This window comes from Anas platyrhynchos, chromosome 3 (assembly GCF_047663525.1).
Source record: "Anas platyrhynchos isolate ZD024472 breed Pekin duck chromosome 3, IASCAAS_PekinDuck_T2T, whole genome shotgun sequence".
NCBI lineage: Eukaryota > Metazoa > Chordata > Aves > Anseriformes > Anatidae > Anas > Anas platyrhynchos.
The window spans coordinates 13,555,752-13,578,883 of record NC_092589.1 but is presented as its reverse complement, the minus strand read 5'-3'; the positions used below and the strand labels follow the sequence as shown (position 1 = coordinate 13,578,883).

At 35.9% G+C, this 23,132-nt stretch overlaps 1 protein-coding gene across 4 annotated transcripts in view; it reads right to left on the bottom strand.

Annotated features, from left to right (window-relative positions):
* WDPCP (WD repeat containing planar cell polarity effector) overlaps positions 1–23,132 on the bottom strand; it is a 147,873-nt gene that overhangs the window by 81,901 nt on the left and 42,840 nt on the right. For all 4 annotated transcript variants that reach the window (XM_072035330.1, XM_072035331.1, XM_072035329.1 and 1 more), the window contains 7 exons: positions 20,362–20,447; positions 18,826–18,870; positions 17,779–17,829; positions 15,351–15,421; positions 15,036–15,095; positions 5,604–5,718; positions 1,999–2,132 (listed from right to left, as the gene is read on the bottom strand). In XM_072035330.1, coding sequence (XP_071891431.1) covers positions 1,999–2,132; positions 5,604–5,718; positions 15,036–15,095; positions 15,351–15,421; positions 17,779–17,829; positions 18,826–18,870; positions 20,362–20,422 — 537 coding nt within the window. In that variant the 5' untranslated portion in view covers positions 20,423–20,447. The remainder of the gene's footprint in view (positions 1–1,998; positions 2,133–5,603; positions 5,719–15,035; positions 15,096–15,350; positions 15,422–17,778; positions 17,830–18,825; positions 18,871–20,361; positions 20,448–23,132) is intronic.

Sequence of the window (23,132 nt, the reverse complement as noted above, 5' to 3'; positions counted from 1 at the left end):
AAAAATTATATTTAGCTGCCTAACTAGCAAGCTCCACACAAAAGAATATTCAATTTAAAAATGCAAATGCTTTTTTTTTTTTTTGGCTGGCAAAGAAATAATCCACAGCGATTCCCACTGATTTCAAGAGAAAGCAAAGTTAACATTGGAGGTGTTTCTAGAAGCTCAGCTGTGTCAGCAAAGAACTGAACGTAACAACCCTATTAAGGAGTCCAGCAGATATTTCTGGTTTCCTAGGGCAGAGACAGTTTTCTATGGATTAGGCTTTCCTTTTTCCCAAGAAAAACTGCCATAACCATTAGATCCAAAATGTGCACAGCGATACCTACAATGAAAATATATTTTCTAAACCTAAATGAAGCAAGGAGCTATGACCCTTACAATGTAATGAAGGCAATCTTCAGCTCACCACAATTTCTTAGAGTTTAGTGCTATTAAAAAAACAACAAAAACAACAAAAACCACCACCACCCACCAACCTTGCTTCTAAAGCACAACAAACACCATAGGCCAGGCACAAGTGCACATCATTTTAAAGTAAACTACGTATCAGCTCAGTTCCTGGTGAACAGTGAACTGTCTCAAATCCACGTTATAGAGGTTGGATCAATCTCGCAAACACAAGTCATTGCTGAAAAGAGGCCCTGAACTGAAACAGCCTGGAAAATGTATTAGATATTCATCCTAGCAGAAAGTATTTCTACCAAGCAAGTTAAAACGTACTATGGCAAAACTTAAATTAAACACATCCTTAAAAAGCTTGCCTAGAAGTTGCACATTCCCTTATGTGACGAAGCAAATTACTAAGGGGTTGTCAAGGGAAAAATATTTGCTAGCACAAGATTGTTTTCCTTAACATTTATTCAATTTGAAATAAATACAAACTATCTCTTTTGCTCACTGCATCTTTCTACCTTTCTTAGGCAAAGGCTTGCCTCCGCTTCTTTCTTGAAGTGATTGGGCTCAGCCCTTTACCTCCTCTACCTGTTTAAAGTTAATTGCCTTTGGCTGATTATTTTGTTATACTGTTGTAGTGCCAAGCACTTCCACCTAAGGTCAGAGTTACACCGTCCTGAAGCCAAAGAGCTTGTGGTGCAAATAGGTTATGCCTACATAGACCAACCCACTCAAGATGCAGCATAATTTAGCTTGAGATGAACTCGTTTCTACTGACATCCAAGCCAGTCAGTTTAAAACTAGCTCAACGATCCGTAAACTATCTTTTTGCTACTGCTGTGACTGTGCTATAGACATACCCCTACATAAAATGCTGCAAAAAGGGAGTATTTTAATCAATGTAAGTGGGGAATTGAGATACAGAGGCACCAAATCACTTGCCTAAGATCACACACACAGTTGCGCACTGGTGAGAAACTCAGCTTCTGTATCTTGAGTCCTAGCTCTGTGGCTTAATTTTAAAACCAACTCCCAACAATACGATTAGTGTAACTAGAGGGAAAATTAAGATTTCTGCAAGGAGTTACCAGAGTCTTAGAACTCAGACAGATGACTGAATTATCATAGCTTCACGAGTTTGTGTATGTCGGTTGAGCCATAGTAATTGACCATGTGTGCGCTTTTAGCCCACAGCAAACAAGAGGCAAAACACATTACCTTACATCTTTTACACTGAGGTTTACCATTACAGATTTTACTTCATGCTTGTTAGATGCTGAGAATGCGCAAAGGGTCAGTTACTGCTGCTCAACTGACACGAGGTAATCTGTTAAGCAGGGGTAACTTAGCTGTGTGTCTGAGCCCTTAACCTAAATACAGTAGAAAATTGGATCCCTCTTGGCACAGTATTTTTAACTCATTAGCTCAGAATGCCGTGTCATTTTTCTTGACTTTTCAATAACTGTCACTTTTAGAATTTGAGCTGTTCTGATCAGTTATACATAGGTTTTTAAATTTGTACTTCTATAAAGAATCCGTGAGTGCCAGTGATTTGTAATATAAAGATACCGTAGCCTTTACAGTCACCATTGACAGCTATACCTTAAAATCCGAACAAGAGAGTTTTTCCAGCCTTCTGTTTACATCAGGAGAACCCATCTTCTTTGTAAACTGAATCAAGCAGAGTTGGTTATGGTCCTCGAATGACAAGATGATGAAATTGTCTGCAAGAACAGCTGGAAAAAAAATAGTCATGACTGTAATACCTGTTTCTAGTAAGAAAGCAAATTTCTGAACTCTCCACTGAGACGCTGCAAAAAGCAATTTTTTCAAGACAGTGTCTTAAATATTACACTGAAGCCTCTGTAATCTCCTAAAAGACATCAATGTGTCATTCTGCCTGGGCCTTCTTGGAAATGAGAAATAAAGCTTAGGGAGTACTCAGATTACATAAACCTGAATAAATTATCTCATATCACGTTACCACTACATTCAAATATGTGCCTGTTCCACATCCATTTTCATCTTGGTTGAAAGCCTTCAGAGTTTTTCTTACAGTAGCATCCATCGTATTTTGGAAGAGCACCTCATACAGCATTGCTGGTATTGAACATGATAAATGAAAATTAGTACATGAGGTGTATCTGGAATTCTGACATTGCAAGACTCTGGGTGGCTGCTACATACAGAATTATGCTTTAGAGGGGTTATGAACTTGTTGAAAGCTTAACTTGTGGGTACTTAAGCAATACAGAAAACCAAGATGGAACAGACTCCCTTGAAGTCTGGGAAAGTGCAGTAGAATGGTTCAATATAAAACTGATTAACAGACCAAAATAGTTCAATATAAAACTGATTAACTAATTTGACAATGAAAATTAATTAGACAGTGCTATCTAGGATTTTTCCCAAGTGTTATCTTATCCAGTTATTGAAACAGTGCCTACATTTAAAGAGATGTCTGAGAACAAAATGAGGCATCAGGGTAACCAGTACCAGATCACTGAAGAATTGTTAATGAGAATCAGGTTTAAAGTAAAGCTAGCAAGCTGTTTTCAGAAAGTAAACTCAGAAACCTCTGCTAACAGAAACATGACAAGAAAATTTGAACTGGATTAAAAAAAAATAAAATTAAATAATAACAATCCTGCAGAACAACCCCTTAAAAACAACAAAAATTGCATTTGTGACTAATGTCCTAGATTCTTAAACATATTTTTAATATCCTTAAGTAGTTTCTGTCGACAGTTGAGTCTTGCATATAAGCAGTGAAAACTGGCTACTCAGCTTTGCTTTGATTTAGTCTATTTTACAACTAGTTGCATTTTCCAATAGTCATGTACTGGCACAGCTCTGAAGTATCTGGTATGCAAATGCTAAAGGGTAAAATTTAAAGCCAAATAATTGCCTTTGAAATGTAACATTAACACTGGCTTTTGGAGAAAAAAAAAAAAAAGGTGATAAAGTATCTGACGTGGTGAGTTAGAAGCTAAGACAGACTCTAAACATAAATGGAATATATGCCCATCTGAAGAGCAAACCTAGAAACTCTGATGCCAACTAAATCTACCTGAATGTAACTATGGGCAGTTATACCACTATTCAGAGAGGCGCTCTGAAGAGAACCCATATGCTGCAGGGTCAGATTACCCTAAAGAGATGGGCAGTGAAAATTATATCCTACATACTCCTGCCACAAGGCCTCAGTGCCACAAATTAATTTACAAAATGAGAAACACCATTGTCTTTTAAGAAGGCAATTTTTTCATCATTTCCAATTAAACTTTTTTTTTTTTTTACCTATATAATAATAAAAATTAACAGTGTTTTATGAGAGGCATGTGGATTACAAATGCAATCTTCATTTTGTATTTTGTGCATGCAATCTGACCTTTATTATTCCAAATGTTAAGAGGGCATGCTACTCTGAGTTATAATTAGAATTACAGCGTTACAGATGTAATTGTGGCAGATTGTAACCTTTAACCACACTTACATATTTGTTTTTTTAAAAAAAAAAAAAACACTATTATTTTAATACAGCCCTCTTGTATTAAATATCAAGTTCTTTTTGGCCAACATTAACATCACAACACAGATTCCAACCTAGATTTGGAAGGACATGCAATTTCGTTGGATTACAGTTAATTTATTCTAGGACACTACTATGTCTTGGTTCTCAGTATGCTTAGTTCAATATATCTATTTATTTATTTATTTATTTTTACCACTACTGTGTGGGTAGCAAAACTATCTTCTTTCGCTGTCCATAAAAATATGTATTACAGTGACAAGTATATGGTGGCTTTGCTTTTACTGAACAGAAGATGCACTGTTCCACCTTCAGACATGCACATTAACAAACAGAGGGAAAAGAAATTATTTAATAAGTGAATACAAGGATAAATGATTACATAACCTCATTTATAGCACTTTGAGTATATAACTGTAGGAAAACATATTTGTTGCTCTTCTATTGCTTTAGTTTTAAATTTTATTAGATAAAAATATTTTTAAGTTGTATTTATGTAACATACTAAGGAAATATAATGCAATGCATGTATAATTTATTTTTTATGAAAAAAATAAAAGACAGTATATGCTAAATAAATTCTACAAACAATTTCAGTTTGGGTATAACCTTAGCTTCCATGCTTTCCTACTTTTTGTCACCTCTAGTTACAAAAACCTCTCTCTGGAAACAAAGGGAAAAAATCTGAGTTGGATTTTGTAGTCTTAGCAGTAACTTAGGCAAAGAGGGAAAAAAAGGAGTCAAGATGCTAAATGTGTTCACTCTCTAATTAGTTGATAAAACAAATGAAGTTAGTTAAATTTTTTGATACTAAAGATTCTACTGACATAGTTTTATTAATTTTATTTTGCAGGACTAAACTTAAGTTGATAAGAAAAGATGAGAGGGACACAGATTGCAGCTTTCTGAAATAACCAGGCCAATATTCAATAGATGCATGGGTATGCACAAATATAAATCATTAAAGATCAAAGCTAAACCTAGCATATAATCATATTTAAAGGATGTAATTTGGGTCTACTTTTTAAGAATTTGGAAGACAGTGCCCATGTAGTTTGGTTCACATTGAATTTCCTTATTCTTGATCATGCAGATGCTAAGATGCTGACAGCTGGTTAGGCTCAGTGGAGCTAAGTAGGGACACACCGAGGAAGTTATTGCCATTCTATAAAACTATTGAAGACAGGTACATTTACTTAAGTTTTCCCCTACGTTAAACAAGATCTTTGTAGTTAGTCATTAGTTAGTCATGCTTGTGAGATGCTGGAAATCTAGAAACTAAATCAGAGCACCTTCACATACCTAGTGGTCTAATAAGAAAATATTTTAATAATAACTATCCCACATAATTAATCAGTTGGCTAATGTTTGTTTCTGTCCCATTTTCCCAATTATGAAATAAACACAAGTTCAAATGGCATGTTCCCAGTGACTGAAAACACGTAAGAAACTGAATTTTAGAAACCCATTCAATATTTGACAAGCCTGAAAACTTTGATGTTAAATATTATTCTTAAAGTGTTCTTAGTCCTAAGGGTTGTAACTATGGCATTACATGCAATTACTTGTTGTGTTTGCAAGTCCCCAGTGGCAATAATTAGTCTACCTGTTGACATACTGTTTCTCTACTCCATTGTTAATGTAAGGCAATTGATTTGCACGTGGGTGTAATTACCATCACTGATGGTGTCGGAGATGAGCTTCCCCACCAGGGTCCTGTCAATCACCACTTTCTCCAGCTGTGGCCCAGAAAGGCTTAGGGACACCAATATTCCTGAATGAAAGAGGAGCTAAATCCAAAAAGCGAGAAAACGAGACATCAGAAATCATTAACAATATGAAACGTTCCAAGGTACATATTAGCAGCTGTCTGTTACTTACTAATTTAATTTTCAAAATTACGAAAAAGACTTTTATCTTAGATGTGAAGATGTCTTATAAGGACTTAGGAAGCTTTTTCAATGAAAAAGAGAGGTGTAATATGACACAGAATTATGCGGCTACAAGAATTACAAATGATGAACAAGTGAAGATGATGCATGCTAAGTCCTCAGATGTTGAATAAAATGTGCTGAATTTGTTTTAAAATAAATAAATAAATAAAATTCTGTCCTTAATGACTAAAGGAATGATGCTGATCACCCTTAATTGTCAAGAAATAATCTATGTTACATTTCTTGCTATTAGTTCTTTTTCATCATTAAAAAACTCAGCCAAGGCAGCCTTCTGTTATTTAAATGCTTCTGTATGTGGATGCTGAGTCAAGATTTCTGACTCAGTATCATCTAGTAATGTTTGGTACACTGAAGGTTTGGGCTATTGAATGTGAGACACTTTAAAAGGACCTGAATTTGTAAGTCATCTACAGACCTTCAGAACGTCATTTTTTTCTGGTGTGTTTATACCGTGCCTGTCATCACTTGATTTTTCTTTAAAAATATATAATTGGATAGCCTGGATAAAAAAGCATATAAAATTGTGCTTCATATAATTTTTTATTATTTTCAGAGATTAAAGAGAGCACCTTTCTGCTAGCCCGGCTAGTTCTGATCATTCATATATTGTTTAACTTAAATAATGGTGCCTTACCACAACGGTAACTCTGAGCTCCTAACAAATTCAGATACTCCTTGACATACCATTATAGATGTCCCTCTTAGAAAGAAGAAATATAAACTATTGGACAGAATAGTCAGACGCTTATTTCAGTTAGCCAAATATTTTTGCCAAATTAATCTCAATTAAATGATACATACAATCTCAAAGACTAAGTTACAACACTTACCAGCTATTCCTGATGCCATATTTTGCATAAGAGAGATAGCACTTGGTGGGAAGAATCATGAAAACCATTGCTTTTTGCATAATTAAGTCATTAAACTTAGTAACTTTCTGAATGCAACTACTACAACAAAACAATTCAGAAAACAAACCAAAACAAAACCAGTTCCAGTTCCCCACTCCATTTTGAGTTGACCTCACTTTGCCAAGTTACTCCAGTAGCAGGAGTATACAAAAACCTTTACTAAAAAAAAAAAAAAAAGCTATTATCTTTAAAAAATAAACAAACAAACAAAAACCCTGACCATGTAATTATTTAAATCATTTCCAAGGTTGGATTCTACAAAAACCTGGATGTATAAACAATGAAAAATTCACTTGTGTGACTTTGATCTTCATCAGCAGAACCGAAAACACTTGCGTATTTTAATTCGTCTTCCAGTTCCACCTCTGATCCTGCAAGCTGCTTGACTAGATGACCTCAGCATGGAAGTTAAAGATGTTTCAGACCAGAACAAATTCCTTCTACACGGTAGGAATCCTGAAGGACTCAGATTTCTGGCAGCTAGGTTAGTTTCCCTCTACTTGGTAAATAATAACAATAATAATAAAAATCATTATCACTTGACCAGAGGCTACGCTAGCCTTATACTTGAACAATCTTTTTTGCCCAAGGAATGCTCAGTGGGAGGACCACAGAAGAAACACAGCAGGGACTCGCCGTAGGCCAGAAATCCAGGCCTCCAGTTCCCACCTAAAAACAGATTTTAAACAAAATCTCTGTACTATTAAAAACTTTGCTACCAGATAAATAGTTACTCTTGCAGTAGAATTCAGCATAAAAATCCCTGTCTACTTTATGCTACAGCTGGGAAACAAACATGGTTGCAATATACGTTTTAGTACAGCACACCGGTATATAAACACCGGGAAAGCTTCCTTGCAGGGAGATCTACTGGACTGTAAAGTAATTCTCCAGAGAAGGTGGCAAGAACCCTGTTTTGGTAGGCTTTTAAAATGAATAGGATAAGCACAAGAAAATGTAATTCTGGGAGCAATCCTGAGCTGGAAGTAAGATTCATTAGGTAAGACCCCACACCTCATATCTCTTTGTCATACACATCACAGCCATGATATAATTTCTCTGATTCTCCGTTATCTTCATGGATACATTATTCACTTTCTCTTTGTTTTACATGCTTCCTTTTCAAAGTCAAGAGGACAAAACCATTGTATGACAGTGCTAAAGTAATGCCAAGTGCTGGGAACCAAAATGTAATGATCTAATTGAGATGCTTCTTGTTCAATGCTCTGCTCCCAATAATTTACCTAAGAAAATTGTCAGTTATGTATATTTTGCTGTATTATTACAGTTCTGCCCTCTCTGTACCAAAGAACAGGACAAATATGTCTATTTAAATTACCTTCTTGACCTTACTACTATTTTTAACCAATATTTTTCCGGTCTATATTCCTGTCAACTCACAGTAGTTTGCAAATAAATTCTACTGATATCTGAAATAGAAACCAAACCCAGCTGTGACATGAAATCAATTAGTTAGGAACAACTGATCTTTTCGCATCCCAATAAAATCTAATTGCACATTAGTTTGAAAAATATATAAATTCAGTGTTTCAGTATTCCCTGTCTTGACAGATGTCCTTTAAGGTTTTGTCCTAGTAAAAATGTTAGACACAGCTACACTCATGCAGCTCTTATTACAATCTTTCAAAACTTCAATTTATCCTCATGTTGAAGTTAGATTAGATAAAATCACAATTTATTTCCAACTTGATAATGTAAGTCCAGCAAGGTTTGACTATGGTTAGCTGTAATTGTCCAAAGAGCCTAGTTGAAAAAGTGAGGGTCGAAACACAGAAGTTGACAAGCTACTGGGCAATAACATATTCATCGAGGAAAATTACATAAATACTCTAGGAAAAGGAGTTCTAAATTTCTCAATGAATATCAGCCAGCCAGAGAAGGCAAACACCACTCTAAATCTTTCAGTGTTAGGCACCAACAAGAGAGCTGGTGCAGTCACTAAAATAAAGCTTCCACTTTGCCTCTTCCACACCACCTTTCCTTGGGAGCTATGCCCTGCCTGCAGAAAGCATCACTCTCATGGTAGGGCTGGTCTCATGCTTCTTTTCCTTGCAGAGAGTGAGAAAAGTATCCTGGAGTTAACCTGGGAAAATAACCTAAGCGAATCAGAAGTCTGTCTGTAGCCTCTTGGATTACCTGACAGAGTAGGGATATACACTGCCCCTCTCCAGGTAAAGCCTGGCAAAAAGAAGTGTTGTGATTTGTAGACAGCCAATATACTAGTGAATGACTGCATTATGGAATGAGGCCATACGCTTATAATTCTGCTGACGTTTAATATGTCCATCCTATATGCTGCGTAAAGACATGCTTGCAAACCCTTGGCTTGATAGCAACAAATAAATACAAGGTTAGGTTTCTTTAAGTCTTAACGTGTTTCAGAGTGTAAATTTGCTTTCTGCCTATCTGTTCATTTCCTTCTAATGACATAACTCACACCTGTTACATAAACAGAAAATTACTGGATTAATGAATGTCCTTTGTTTTACAAGTATGAAGCCAGTCATTGAACCAATGTTATGTATTTTCAATATTGCAAGATGATCAGCTGGAATTCAGGACTGCGTCTATTCCAAGTGTAGATGGTGGCATGAGAGAAGGTGCTAAATTCAGAATTTATGTATATCTTAAGAAAATGGTTAGGTGCAGCACGACCCTCCCTTCAACTTTTCTCAGATGAAACCGTAACAATTGCAACTAGATTTTACAATAAATAAATGGGATGTTACCAAGGAACACCAAAGTTTTTGTTACAAGATAAACAGCACTGGGAAACGGAATTAAAAGGAAAAACAAATATTTAGTACAAAAGGCCTGAGATTAAAATGATATTATGCAGATAATAAGTATATGTTTTAAAAATACTTCTTAAAGTTTACCATGAGATACAAGCTGATATTTAAACAAAGCACAAACACATTATCTTTAATCAACAATATTTTGTAAAACAAAATATTTATCTGTTCATACTGAAACTCCACTATTTCAAATGCTTACACACTGTGTAGTCTATGCAAAGACTGCTAGATGACAATAAGATTTAGGTGCTGTTGTACATATGCTTGCACAGTTAAGCTCATATTTTAGTGGATGGGAGCAGTCCAATGATAAGCATGAATGAATATAGAGGAAATGTTAAAGATTGCAAACTTGGCTTGAACACAGATACACAGTGATCCAACTCCAAAAAGTACTGCTCAGGGGAATTGCCCATCATTACTAAGGAATAAAAGCAAATGTCAGAGGCGTTATTTACACAAGGCACAAAGTCATTCCGTCTGTGAAATATCACATTAGGAAATGAAACCCACAGTAATGAAATACATCAACATTTTTCAGACTGAAGTACCATGATGTGAAAAATGGAAATCAGAAAAGACACCTCTACAGCTTGAAGAGTCTCAAGGTGTTCCTAAACAAAAAATGAGACCCTGACTTCATATCTATTGGAAGAATAGTCTTTATGCTATGAGTCGTACGAGTAAAATGTTTGGTATGAGTAAAATCACACACGGGAAAGGAAGGGTCACTGAGTTTCTGTGAGCTGAATGTGAAGATTTTGGTAGAGGGCATCATGTACTTTGTGTGCCAAAATGTACATGCTTCAAACTTACGGACAACAGTAGAACTTAAGCATGTACTTAAGTGGATTCCTTTATCCTCGGAAGCATTAGCCTTTGACTCCTCATTCATGCAGCTTAGCTGCTTATCAGCCCTTCTACCAAAAAGATACCTCCAGAGCAAAGCCAGGATTTGCCTCTATCTGATTAAAATTGGAAGAGAAGGAAAATATGCCTGTAAAAAATACTGCTGCAAACTGTTTTCCCTTACAGATCCCAACTGACAAAGGAATATGCAAAAGGAGAAGAGAATTGCAAAGCATTTCTTGTTCAAGCAGGTTCCCAGGGTTTTTCCCCACCTCTTCATTCCAGATTGCTTTCTTAGCCACCCTACCGTAATTACTCTGTTGCATGCCTTATTACAAATGAAGTTACTGTTGTTACACGTTACTGTTTCACAATAATCAATGCATTTGTACTTCTAGCTCCAAATCCCTCAAACCACACAACCCATTAATGGTTGTGATCAAAAGCAACCAAAAGAATTTAATATGAGGGCAGCGTTCCTCTTAGTAACCAGTGATGGATACTGGCTTCTCACATATTCTAGCTCAAATGTCCTGATTTTGATATCAGATGTGCTCCTCTATGTCACCACATATCTTGCTAAATCAGTTTGCTTATGGGCACGGTAGCTGATATAACAAGCCATGTCAGCACATATTGCTGTGTATCTCAATTCAGGATCCAGTTCTAAGCATGTCAATGATGGTAACATAAAAACTGTTCACATACATATGTAAATTGCAACACAAATCAAGTTAAATCAAAGTAATTAAGCAAAGAATATATAAATCTTTTACACTGGCAGGTAACAGATATGATTCAAAACCAGTGCTTGGCATTTATAAAACAAATTAATTCAGTGTTGGCATGTGCTCAATTCCACACCGTAATGCAAATGTAAAAATAATAATAACTAAAAAAATAAGTTGGAAATCAAATGTTTCAGATACATCTCATTAATGTTACTAACCTATAGTGTAAAAACAAACCTGAACCAATGGCATCGTTTCATAGGATTGATTTCATGATTTTGTGGCAAAACTTAAAAGCATTCCAAAGAATTAGAGAAGGAGACCAGAGGAAGGGAAGAAGCCAGAGCTTCTTCATAGTAAACTAAAATATTGATAAAGGTAATTCCTTAGATTATTGCTTCCAGACAGAGAAAACCAATTTAATTATAAACAATTCAGTGGCCTCTTATTGTAAAGACTTCTTGTCTTTTCTCCTTCATACTTCTTTCATGGTCTGTGTATTTTCTTTTGACGCCAGCTAACGGAAGATTACAGGATTATTTCAGCAGCTCATCACAAGTCATCAAAGTTGGGGTTCAGAAGTACCATATAGAAATAGTGTGCATTCAGATCCTTCTGGAACTAGGAACATGGCTAAAGAAAAGAGCTCAGTCCTTTAGGGCTCAACTAAGCTCTTTTAAACAGGAGAGCAAATTCCTTGACAAAAATCTCTGTACAGTCTACGTTATGTTTATATGAATTGGCATATCCTCTATTTCAGAAGCTCTAAGTAGTACTAGAATTTAGGACCGCAAAAATAAAGGGCAATAGATTTTTTTTTTCGGCAATGCATGAGGAAGTAAATATGAAACTTCTAATGCACTGCGTAAAAAAAAAAAAAAAAAAAAAAAAAGGTAATAGGAGAAATTTTGATGCATAAAATGACACATTAAGAAAGGTAGAAAGCATTACAGTGGATCTTGCCAAACTCATCTCACCTCCAAGAACCAATTCTGAGAAACACGTGCATACAACGGCCAAGATAACCTGCATGCAAACTAAGTAGATCTGTCAGTGAGGTATATGCATGAAGGCTAATTGGTCATTTGCACACAAACAGTTAACATGACAGCACACATATTTTTAGCAGATGCACATTTAAATTTATAGCCCCTAATTTTTGCCTGCGGGCTATTTAGAAGCTGAGAGATTTGGAAGAGGCACTGAGGGATTAGGAATAGTGATTTTTAGGTTCCAGAAAGCACACTAACAGCAGTGCTATGCTTGTTTCTCACACAATCTGAGGGAAATCTGTTACTCTTTTAGATAACAGTATTGTTATCGTTGTATCTCCTGGCAGATTTTTTTTTCTATTCATTCTGTCTTGCTAACGATACAACTGACATTAAGTTTTCACGTAGCACATTGTTTTTACAAAAGAAAGGGAACTCCTCCTGGTTCAGCTAAAGCTGTGGCAGATTCAGATACACAGAACATTTATTAAAAAGTAACATGGTTGTTGAGTTAAATACATACATTTCAGTAACCGAATTTATTTGGTATTACGCTGCTATTACAAAATGAAGAGCTAAAAACTGAAGACACTATAATACCACCATATACTCAGATTTTGCCCAAATCAGAGAAAATTATGACAGTCAGGGTAATTCACCCCATGCTTTCCATTGTGCCTGAAAGTTAATGCAAACATGGCCTCTCGTTTTCCCACTGACTGCTGCTCTGGTATCTATCCAGAGTAGCATGTGAATGCAGTTGTGCTGTGGCATAAATCACACCATTATGGGCTAAACACCTGCTGAAACAGATAATTAGCTTCCTATTTTAAATTAAAAAGTAGACAACCTCTTTTTCAGAAGTTCAGAACGTTTGTATCAAAAAGGGAGTCCAGATACTCCTGCAAAATACTCAGAGACACAAGCAGCAGAAAATTAAATTGTTTAACATAAAAATTGATACAAGGCAGGTTTTCTAATCTAGACTCTTGCAAACTATTCATTTTTCTGTTTTATTTTCATTTGTTGGACAGCTTATATTTTGAGGAAGACAAAGTGGAATAACAATTATTTTGGCAGAACATTATAAACCCACTGGTAATTTCAGGTATCAGCCATTATTATATAAAAATAATTTGTTTCGTGATTCAGAAACCAAAAGCAGAACTTAAGGAGAGATGACTGTGATTTTTATCTGTAACTTTAACTCTGGCTTCCTTCTACATAAGCCACCTAAGAAAAAAACACTAAAAAATATTTAATTTATCAAGTTATCCCTTTATATGATTCAATCCAATACATAGTCAGACATAACCAACTATGCTAAGATAAAAACAGCCACCTCTTTTCTTTCCCATGTTGTACAAGAAATGAATTAATTTGTATTATCCCATTTCTGTTTATGTAAGCCTGAAACTACTGAGAGGGCACTAAGAGAAACCAAGAAGTGTTTAAAACACAATTGATTGTCAAATAAAAGTGTTATAAAAGCAGGACAATCCAATTTTGGCAAGAAGTCCACTGTTCCAAAGCATGAATTGGTAAGGAATGCACGTGTATGCAGATACAGATGGGAGGGGAAGAAAAATGATAGAGGGAGAAGAGACTGGGAAAGCAAATGAAGAGAAACTGGGAAGCAAGCTAACACACTCATGGCTAACTGACTCAGTAATTCTTAACCAAATTCCTTTCCTAATCAGAACAATAACAACAGAAAAAATGAGTCCTCTAAATTAGCGTACAATTAATATTTAAATCAGTTCTAGAAGATTAACATTCACGGATTAATACTATGTAATCTGTACATGAATGATATACACTTGTTAGTGATAAGATCTGATAGGCAAATACAATCTGATAGGCTTAGACAATAATATCTTTATTATTGATACAAAAAGACTTTATAGTGTTTGGTGTATCAGGTGGTTAGAAAAAACTTTCTATTCCTAAAGACATTTCTGGAATTTCAGCTGCATATTTTTCAAATACTTAATATTCATCCAGCTGACACCCATTTGGAACTACCTCGATTGGAAGAAAAAAAGTTATGAAACTGAAAAAGCATAGAAGTTAGAACGTAATTTCTTTTTAGAAACAGTATTAATAACACTGACAAGTATTTCCTATGCCAAGCCAGCTTTAAATACGATACACATTCCTCATGAACAATGAAGACTGTAGAAACTTATAAAATACATTACGCATTTTTCAGGACAAGCTCTTGATTAAGGAGCTGGAGCACATGCTTCATGCTCAGATTTCCCACCTACCTTACTGTTCTGTGTTAATGATGATGTGAAAAGCTGGTTTTTGTACACAATACATGGAACTTACACGGACAGAGAACATAGCTACATGTGTGCTGAATGTCACAATGTCTTTTGTTCCGTGACTCGATTTATGATTTAGCTAGCTTAGGTTTACAGTCTCCCTCCCATATTACATAAGCATAAAGTAAAAAGATTTGTGACAGAGATGTCAATAATTAAGATATAAAAATGTAATATAACATAAATTCCAGACCTGTCTGTATACTGCAACCACTCCCTTAACCTCCTTTCAGGATGCTTTCAGGATGTTTCCCCCAAAAATAATTATCTCAGAGAATCAGGCCCCTTTTATATAATTTTTCTTGTGGATAAAAAACAGACTTTTGTCTGATAGTATCTACTACAGATAAGTAATTTAAATAAATACAATCTAAGTAATAAGAGCCCCGTACATTAAAAAACAAACAAACAAACAATGATCTTCAGGATTAGTTAACATTTTAACACTATCGCATCAATCACTGAATGGTTGTTCAGCTCCACTGACTGAACATTGCAAGAGCTTGTCAAAACATTTTACCTGACAGATACGTTTGTTCCTCCATTTGCTCAGCACACATTGACTGTTTTGCATTAAGTCCTGAAGGACAACAGAAAACAGAACAGAGAGTAAAGTTGGCAGTACACATTGTCACTATCAGTTAACATACTTCTGATTTTCAAGTTTATAGATGAAGCATGCCACACAAAGATGCAGCTGTTTTGGAACAACCCACCAGACAAAAGCACATTTATCAACACAGGGAGAGTTGAATCTTTATGAGAATTAAAGTTGTTGAAAGAGGTTTGAAAACTGGATTATTTGTTGCTGTTCTTGAAACTTTCCAAAACGTACCTCTACCTCCTTGAGTGTATCTCGCAGTTTTTCTGGCCGTTTGTTTTTAAGTATCCAAGGATAATCTCGAGCTGGCAAATAAAAGTGGGGAAAAAATGTTAAAAAAAAAAAAAAAGTATGCAGAAGTGAGTACATATGTGTGTTTATATGTGTGTGTGTGCAAACATACATTAAATATAACAAAAAAAGTTCTTCAACTTGAGCTTCTCTTGCATTGGAAACACAAACCTAAGATTATTAGGAGTTACCTTAAACATAAAACATACCTGTAATTGGAAAGAAATGGCTATGTTTTCTATTGTCAAATGATATCCTTTTGAAAAACTCTGTCGTAGGAACCACTCGCATAAAACATCCACACTGACCATGACTTCACCATGGCAATTGTGCACAAAGCTCTCAGGATGGAATATCCTACCCAGCTGCTAAGCATTTGCAATGAGAAAGCATCTCATATTCAGTATGTTAACTCAGATTCAAGTTATCAAATCCTAAACAGATACTAATCTTTTGAACTAACATTTCATTGCCCAGTTTCAAAAAGCAGGCACTAACGTGTCTGCAAAATATATATGCATGATTATATGCATATATAGAGGTATTAACAGGCAATTGTGAATGCCATAACTTATAGAATACACTCGATTTATAGGATTTGCTCTCTGAAACCAGGAGGCAAAGCTTCTTCAGGAGTTGCTTAGTAATTGGCTTGTTTCATTGCTGAGAATGAGGCTCTCTAATAGCTTGTGAAATTTCATCATGTAAAAGTGAGCAGCTTTCTGTTCGTAAGTATACAATAAAAAACTATGAGAAACTAGAACACATGGTCTTTTAAAATCTAGTCTATTTAAAGGAAACCTGATGAAAAGTTTTGAGCTCTGAGCTGTCAGTTTGTATGCCAACTTCCAGACTGAATGACTTAACAGTTGTGTTTAAACCCCCCTGAAAAAAGGAGCTTACAATAGAAGTGCTATAGAGTGAAAAAAAAATGAAGGATTTCATATATCAACAAAGGAGCACACCAACATACAACTTCTCTTTGTATTTTATTGGACCAAAGCCAGTGTTGGTGGAACTGTTATGATAATATTAATTAGGCATGTAAGATCACATTTTCAATGGATGCCTTCATAAATACTGGAATATTTATCCACATGTGGAAAATGGGAAATTGCCTGTACAGATACCAAACTATATATACCCATCACCAGCTGTGAATAAAGTTACGCAGTACTCCTCTTTAAGAAATGTGCTGTACGGTGTTTTCTGCCTAGGCCACCCCAATATTTACAGCCACAAGGTGCAGCAGCTTGTGTTTCTGCTGCATGCCACACGCATAAAAGATAGCAGTCGGGGCTTCTGTGTAACTGTTTGTCTGGGCCTGCTTCTCTTTTCATACAGGCAGCGCCTCTACCATAAATCTACACGGAGCGCAAGGGATGTAAACCCATCGTGCTCCTCCCTACTTAAAACCCTTTCTCACCTCCCTACCTCTGCAAAGCTGTATTGATTCTGACCGACACACAACCCTCTGTAGTGGGTGTAGATTTACTCCGTGGCTGCATGCACCTCTAAACCCATCCCCAGCAGTGCTCCATCCTGCTCCACACACACCTTTATGGTGCTGCAAATAACGTGCCCTTCTGGAACATGTTTTGCCTTCAAACACGCACAACCCCACACAAATTTTCATTATGGTAACATGAAATGTTAAGGCAGTTCTTACAGCATAAGTATTACTTTGTGAAGTCTTCTAAAAATCAGTTTGATTTTTCAGAGTGGTCATGTAATAATGTTTGAACGTGAACACACAGTGAGCAATAATAAATGTGCAGGAGCTGTAAAACTTGAGCTAAGAAAAGTTGTACTAATATAAAAGTTTTTAACTGTCACAGTACTACTATGTGATAGTATGAGCTGAAATCGCTTTTAACCAGATAACACAGGAACAGGGTACAATGTTTGAAAGCTAAAAATGTTCTAAGAAGACAGCCGATTATTATTAACCTGTACTTTGATTTTGGATGAAAGTATTTTAGTTATAACTTTCAGTTTTGAGGCAGTTAGTATTTCAATGCAGGGAAATGTTTACTGCTCATCTGCTGGGTAAATGTCCTAAGGAAAACTCTGGATTATGCTTATTTTTGTGACTCCTCTTGGCAATGGATTTGAGAAGCAATATGCAGTACTATGTTTAGTGACACAGAACAAAACACTTTGCTAATATACCAGGAAGGAGGAGGTACAACTTCACAATTGTTTTGTGCTTTGTAGTTCTGCGATAGTCTGTCTTTTTGTAAAGGGCATGTGCAGAAAGTTACTCTGGAAGCAGTCTGAGATTATTTTAATGCTTTTCCAGGAGCATCACCAATTCAAAATAATAATAATTCCATCTTACTATAACAAGAAACTGAGAAAATGTCCTTACATTCTGCTAGCTTTTGCTTGTCTTCTAAGTAACCATGCTTCATCTGCAATGCTAGAGGAAAGAACAGATGAAAAGGTGAATGTTAATCCTTACAACTGCTGTCAGCAAATATTAATATTAGAGAGAAGAGTCATACATTTCGATAAAACACTGAAATTTACAAAAAAATTAAGACAGCCCTGATGTTTTCACCTCGTAAGTCAGGTATCTTAAATTTGCAGTGAAAGAAAGGCTTATGCGGCTCAACAGGTGGGCCAGTATTCCTGAGCCTCCAATCTCATCAGATAGGGAAGTGAGCTGCAACTGAACCCAGAAGAGAAGCTGAGTCAGTCTGTCAGCAGAGCCCCGGGGACGTTGCACGAACAAACCACGCCAAGCCCACGGGATGCCCACACACAAGCCTCTGCTCCAACCTGGCCGCAAACGGGAAGCAACTCTAGCCGAGCAGACCTTTTGGCCCATCATGAAACTTCGAGGATTAACAGGATTAATCAGATAAAGAAAATTGATCATTCACTCTGAAATGGCTATTTCAGATAGCACTGGGGGCTGCAGGAGGCTGGGCACACACACTCGCGCGTCCACGGTGCCCTCTGCTGGGATGCCAGCAAACCCTGCAACAGCCGGCACCCGCCTGAGCAGCACAGCCTCTTGGAGTGCTTTTAGGACTCTGCAGCAGGCAAAAGGAACACAGAATTGGAATATAAAATAAAAATAGAAAATCTCAATGAGGTTTTAACTCACAAAGCTCGTTTTATAATTTTATGTGTCCTGAGGAGATATTAAGTCACACGCAGTAACTTTTTAATGTAACTATTTTTCCCAAATCTTTCTCTTTTTTTCCCTGTTGAATAAAGAGATTTTAAATACTCTGATGTAGCTTGGGAAAGAGAATCTCTTTCTGTGCTTCCTTACCCTACAGAAATAGAGGCATACATTAGCAAGAAATTCAGGCTGCATATTTTCAGAGCAAATAGTCTATGTCAAAGTAGACTGAATACTTGGAAGTTTTGTTTAGTTTTACTTATACACATATTCATATTTTACCTGGTTCTTTCTTGTCATAGTACTGGTGAATTCCAATATCTTCCTCTGTACAATTGAATAGAAATTTAGTTAATTATGGATGTGACACTGGAAACAAAAACACGACTTAGCAAGCAAAGTTCAGCATTATGATTTTTGCTAGCTGGAGCAGAGTCGCAAGTGTTAAAATGCAAGCCAGAGTAAAAAAATATGGTACGTAGTCTGAACACCAGTAGGATTTTCAAGAACCAGCTAGGAAGGGCTGAAGGAGTATGTGACAGGTCCTCCTATTTATTTGCTGCTGCCATTTCCTTCATGTAGGCTTTGATTCTTTTCCAGCCTCCAAGATGCAAAAATGTTTTGACCACCTTCCTAATGATCATATTTTGTATACTTTCACAAATAAAAAAGGTATAGGACACAGCAAAGGCTGTATCTGAAAATAATTTAAAATGTTTTCTGAGCTATGCTGAAGACAACAGTTATTTTTTTTTAACATTCATGAGCTCTGTCAGGCTGCTCTTCCAAAGGATCCAATAATCTTAATCTATATGAATCTATATGAATCTCAAGTGTGTACCACACACACAGAGCTCTGTCATCCTGGTCCCATGGCAAAGAAATTTGGATGCTTGGGCTACAGTGGGACTATGAGCCAGTTCCTGACGTGGCTGACTGGCAAACACTTAGGTGGACCATGGCAAGAAGGTGAAAGGTGGAAAATAGGCACAGTACACCTTTAATTACAACAAACCACAGCTATGTGTTTACTTAATCCATCACATTTTTTGATGAAATACAGCTTTTTTTTTTTAATATTATTGTTGTTCTTAATATTGTTGTTACTGAACAGAACAGTTCTCACACACAGGTTGCTATGGCATACTGAGTCAATATTTGAATAATAATAATAAACTAGCATTGTTTTCAACAAAAGTACAGTACACTGCAATTGACATGAAACGTCATAAACAATATTTTTTTATGATCCATTTATAAACCAGTGGTTTGAGTTTTTGTGTGTGATCAGTGTTTTTTGTTATTTTTTTCATATTTTACTTCAGTAATAGCAAGGCAAGATGAAGGAATTGCTGGTAATTAGTCATTTGTCTCCTGGAATGACCAATTAATAAGATAAATATGTCTTTGCACATATAAAATTTCAAGCAATCATGCAAAATACCCAGAACATGCAACATTTTTAAAATTTTCATACTAAGTACAAATCATAATGCCTTTACAAATCAAGAAGACTATTGATCTCCAGTCACCCAAACTGGTCATTACAGTGAAGCTTACAGCCAAGTGAAGCATAGCTTCCTAAAAGGGAAAATGCATCCAATTAAATATAATCTCAACATTTCTGAGTTGAAAGGATACTCCAGTTCCATGATGAGATAAGCAAAGAGGCTGACCAAGTTCAAACATCATCATGCTGTCCAATTTTCTTTCTCATAAGTACAAAAAACACTTAATTTCGTTATGCAGAATTTTATATCAATTTAATATTCATCAACAGGTTTTGCTGTTTTCTTTTATTAACAGGTAACTGCTCACCTCTGATATGTAAGGTAGTCTTCAAAGACCACAGGTGCATCTCAGTCAGGCAGAAAGTCATCTGATGGCAGATGGGAGCCTTAGCACTATCAAAAGAAGGAAAGAAACTGCATGAACAAATTAATTACCCTCTATCACCAGTGAAACTGCAAGTATTTTTGAAACTAAGTGTGAAAGAACCTGCCACTGGTGCTATTTTGTTGTAGTTAAGTTGCAGTTTTCAACTGCAACAAAATGAATGATGCATGGGAAATAATAAAATAAGAAAAGGATATATCCCTACATATCCATTGTCTATAGAAATAAATCAACATTTGCTTGAATTTAGAGCTGCTCTTACCACAGTGAACAACTTCATAAGTGATGCTTCTCATATACATATTATAAGCTGTTTTCACTGTAGTTATTTGCTTTGACACATGCAAAAGTTTAGCCCCTACTTAAAGATCTGGCTTAGATATGAAAATCTGAATTTCAAGACTAATTTTTTTTTAAACTCTGTACATTGGAAAATGTCAATATAGTGACAAAACAGTATTGAATACATGATATTTGCAGACATTAGTTATAACACTACATATAAAAAAAAGATGCCTTTCTAAATAAAAACATGGCATATTGCATCAATTAACACTGACAAAAAGGCAGGTGTGAAGCAAAATAGATGAATTGAAATATTACGTGTATAGACTACAATTATAAACTATTTGCTCTGCCTTTTTGAACAATCCATCTGAACGTTCCCTCTAGAGGATGTGTGGTATTTCAAAGGAACATTTCAAATCTTCTAAGACACAATAACCAAGAGACTTGCCTGCTTAGTTTCCTGTGGGGCTCGAGTTGTAAGTGGGTCACTAGACCATTTACTTTGGTTTCCTTTGCTAAGCCCAGGAAAGCTGGACTCTGACGAGGACTTTACAGAGATACAACACACTTCAGAGCCACTACTGGTATGGCACTGCACTCAAACTTTATTTTTGTAAGTGGACTTTTCATTCCCTTTCCATTAGTGCAACCTAGATAATGCCCAGTTGTTGAGGGGATGAACCAATTAGAATACAACAGCAGAATTCCCATCACATAAAGACTATCAGATGTTTATGGCAAGAGTGCTATGATGAGAAACATGTGCAAGAGTCTCAGGTAGCATCAAGGAAACCATCATAGTCCCAGCAAATCTATGAGACCTCGAGGTATTATCACCGAAGCTAATATGTATGTTTTGATGCACTGCCTAATCCACTGAAATAGCACCAAGTGGAAATAGCATTTTCTTCACACTGATCCCCAAACGTACAAGAAGTCTTGCTGACTTACTAAATCCCATAGTCCTCCAAATAAAAAACAAAAAAAATAAAAAAAAGAGAGAAAAATAAAGAAAAAAAAAGGAAAAAAAGCTCACAACGCACATCTAGTAAATGGAATATACTCTCACCTTGGGTGAGAATGAGGTTTGGAAAAAAAAAAAAGCAAAGAGATTAGTAGTATGGTGGTCTGTTGAACACGGGAACCACTTTTGGTATAAATATGGATGAGGGCAGACCCTCATTTTCCATGTGGACTACCATAAAAGGAGATTGTATATTATAATTTTCTTATTTGATTTCACTTTCTTTCCTTTCTTACTTTAGCAAGTGAAACAAAACTTGCATTCCCCAAGGCCCAGAGATTCTAGATTAGATCTCTCGCTAATAGGAAGTCACTGAATTGAGTGAACTTCTCAAAATCCTATCATGGTTTGACTAAAAAAATAGAAAAAAAAAACTTTGATTGGCAGACTATCTGTTCAGCTGGAGAGAAGGCATATCTTTCCAGAAGGCAAGGTAAAAAGACTAGGAGACTTTACCATGACAAATAACCAAACATAACTTCCCAAAATGCCTGCAAAGCTGTCGTATGTAGTCACCATAGGCTTTTTCAATTGTGTTCTCCAGAAAATCTTCAAGTCCTATTTCCTTCACTGAATGTCAAAGGTACAGGGCGAACCTTCCAAAAAGAGAGGGAAGCTTTCAAATAGGCACTACATACTCATCCTTCTCAGACACACACTTCAAAAACAAAAAAAATAAGCAATCAAAAATTAAAAAGACAGCTTCGTATGTAAATGTCAAAAAAAAAAAAAAAAAAAGACTAAAGACTTCCTAAAAACTGTATTTCTGTTCTATACTGAACAACCCAGATGAAGCAAAATTCTCTGCGTTTCTAATGAGGTACAAGAGACTTTGTCAAATAATCTACCTTTGAGTTTAGCTTTTTGCTTCCCACTTTCTTTGAGCTCTGAGCATCCCCAAATCTGCTAATTGTTTCAATGCTGGTTGCTGTTGTGCCAGTGAAAATAGCCATCTGCCTCCAAAATATTCTTTTTGGTTATAGTCTACAAATAATTTGCTCTGGAACAAAATATGGCATTTTAAAGTCTAAATATTCTATTCAGATCATTTTTTTAGTAGTTCCGTTTGAAGGAATACAGCTTTCAGAGTTATGCAATCACATCTCACCATTTATCACATCCCTATATCCCTGCACAATGGGAACAAGGACAACAACAGAGGGATCTGTCTTCAAAAAGTGCCTCTTAGAATTCACAATCTTCCTTTAACCATGTGAGTTGTTTGCTACTGCAAAAAGTTCAGCATGAAAGCATCTAAAAGCTTTAAGGAATCCATGTCCCTTCTTTAAAATTGAGTAGAATTTGGGAAAAATAGGTTAAAATAACTTTATTGTTAAGGTAACACTGGAATTCAATTTAATAGCTGGTTCTTTCTCTGGCT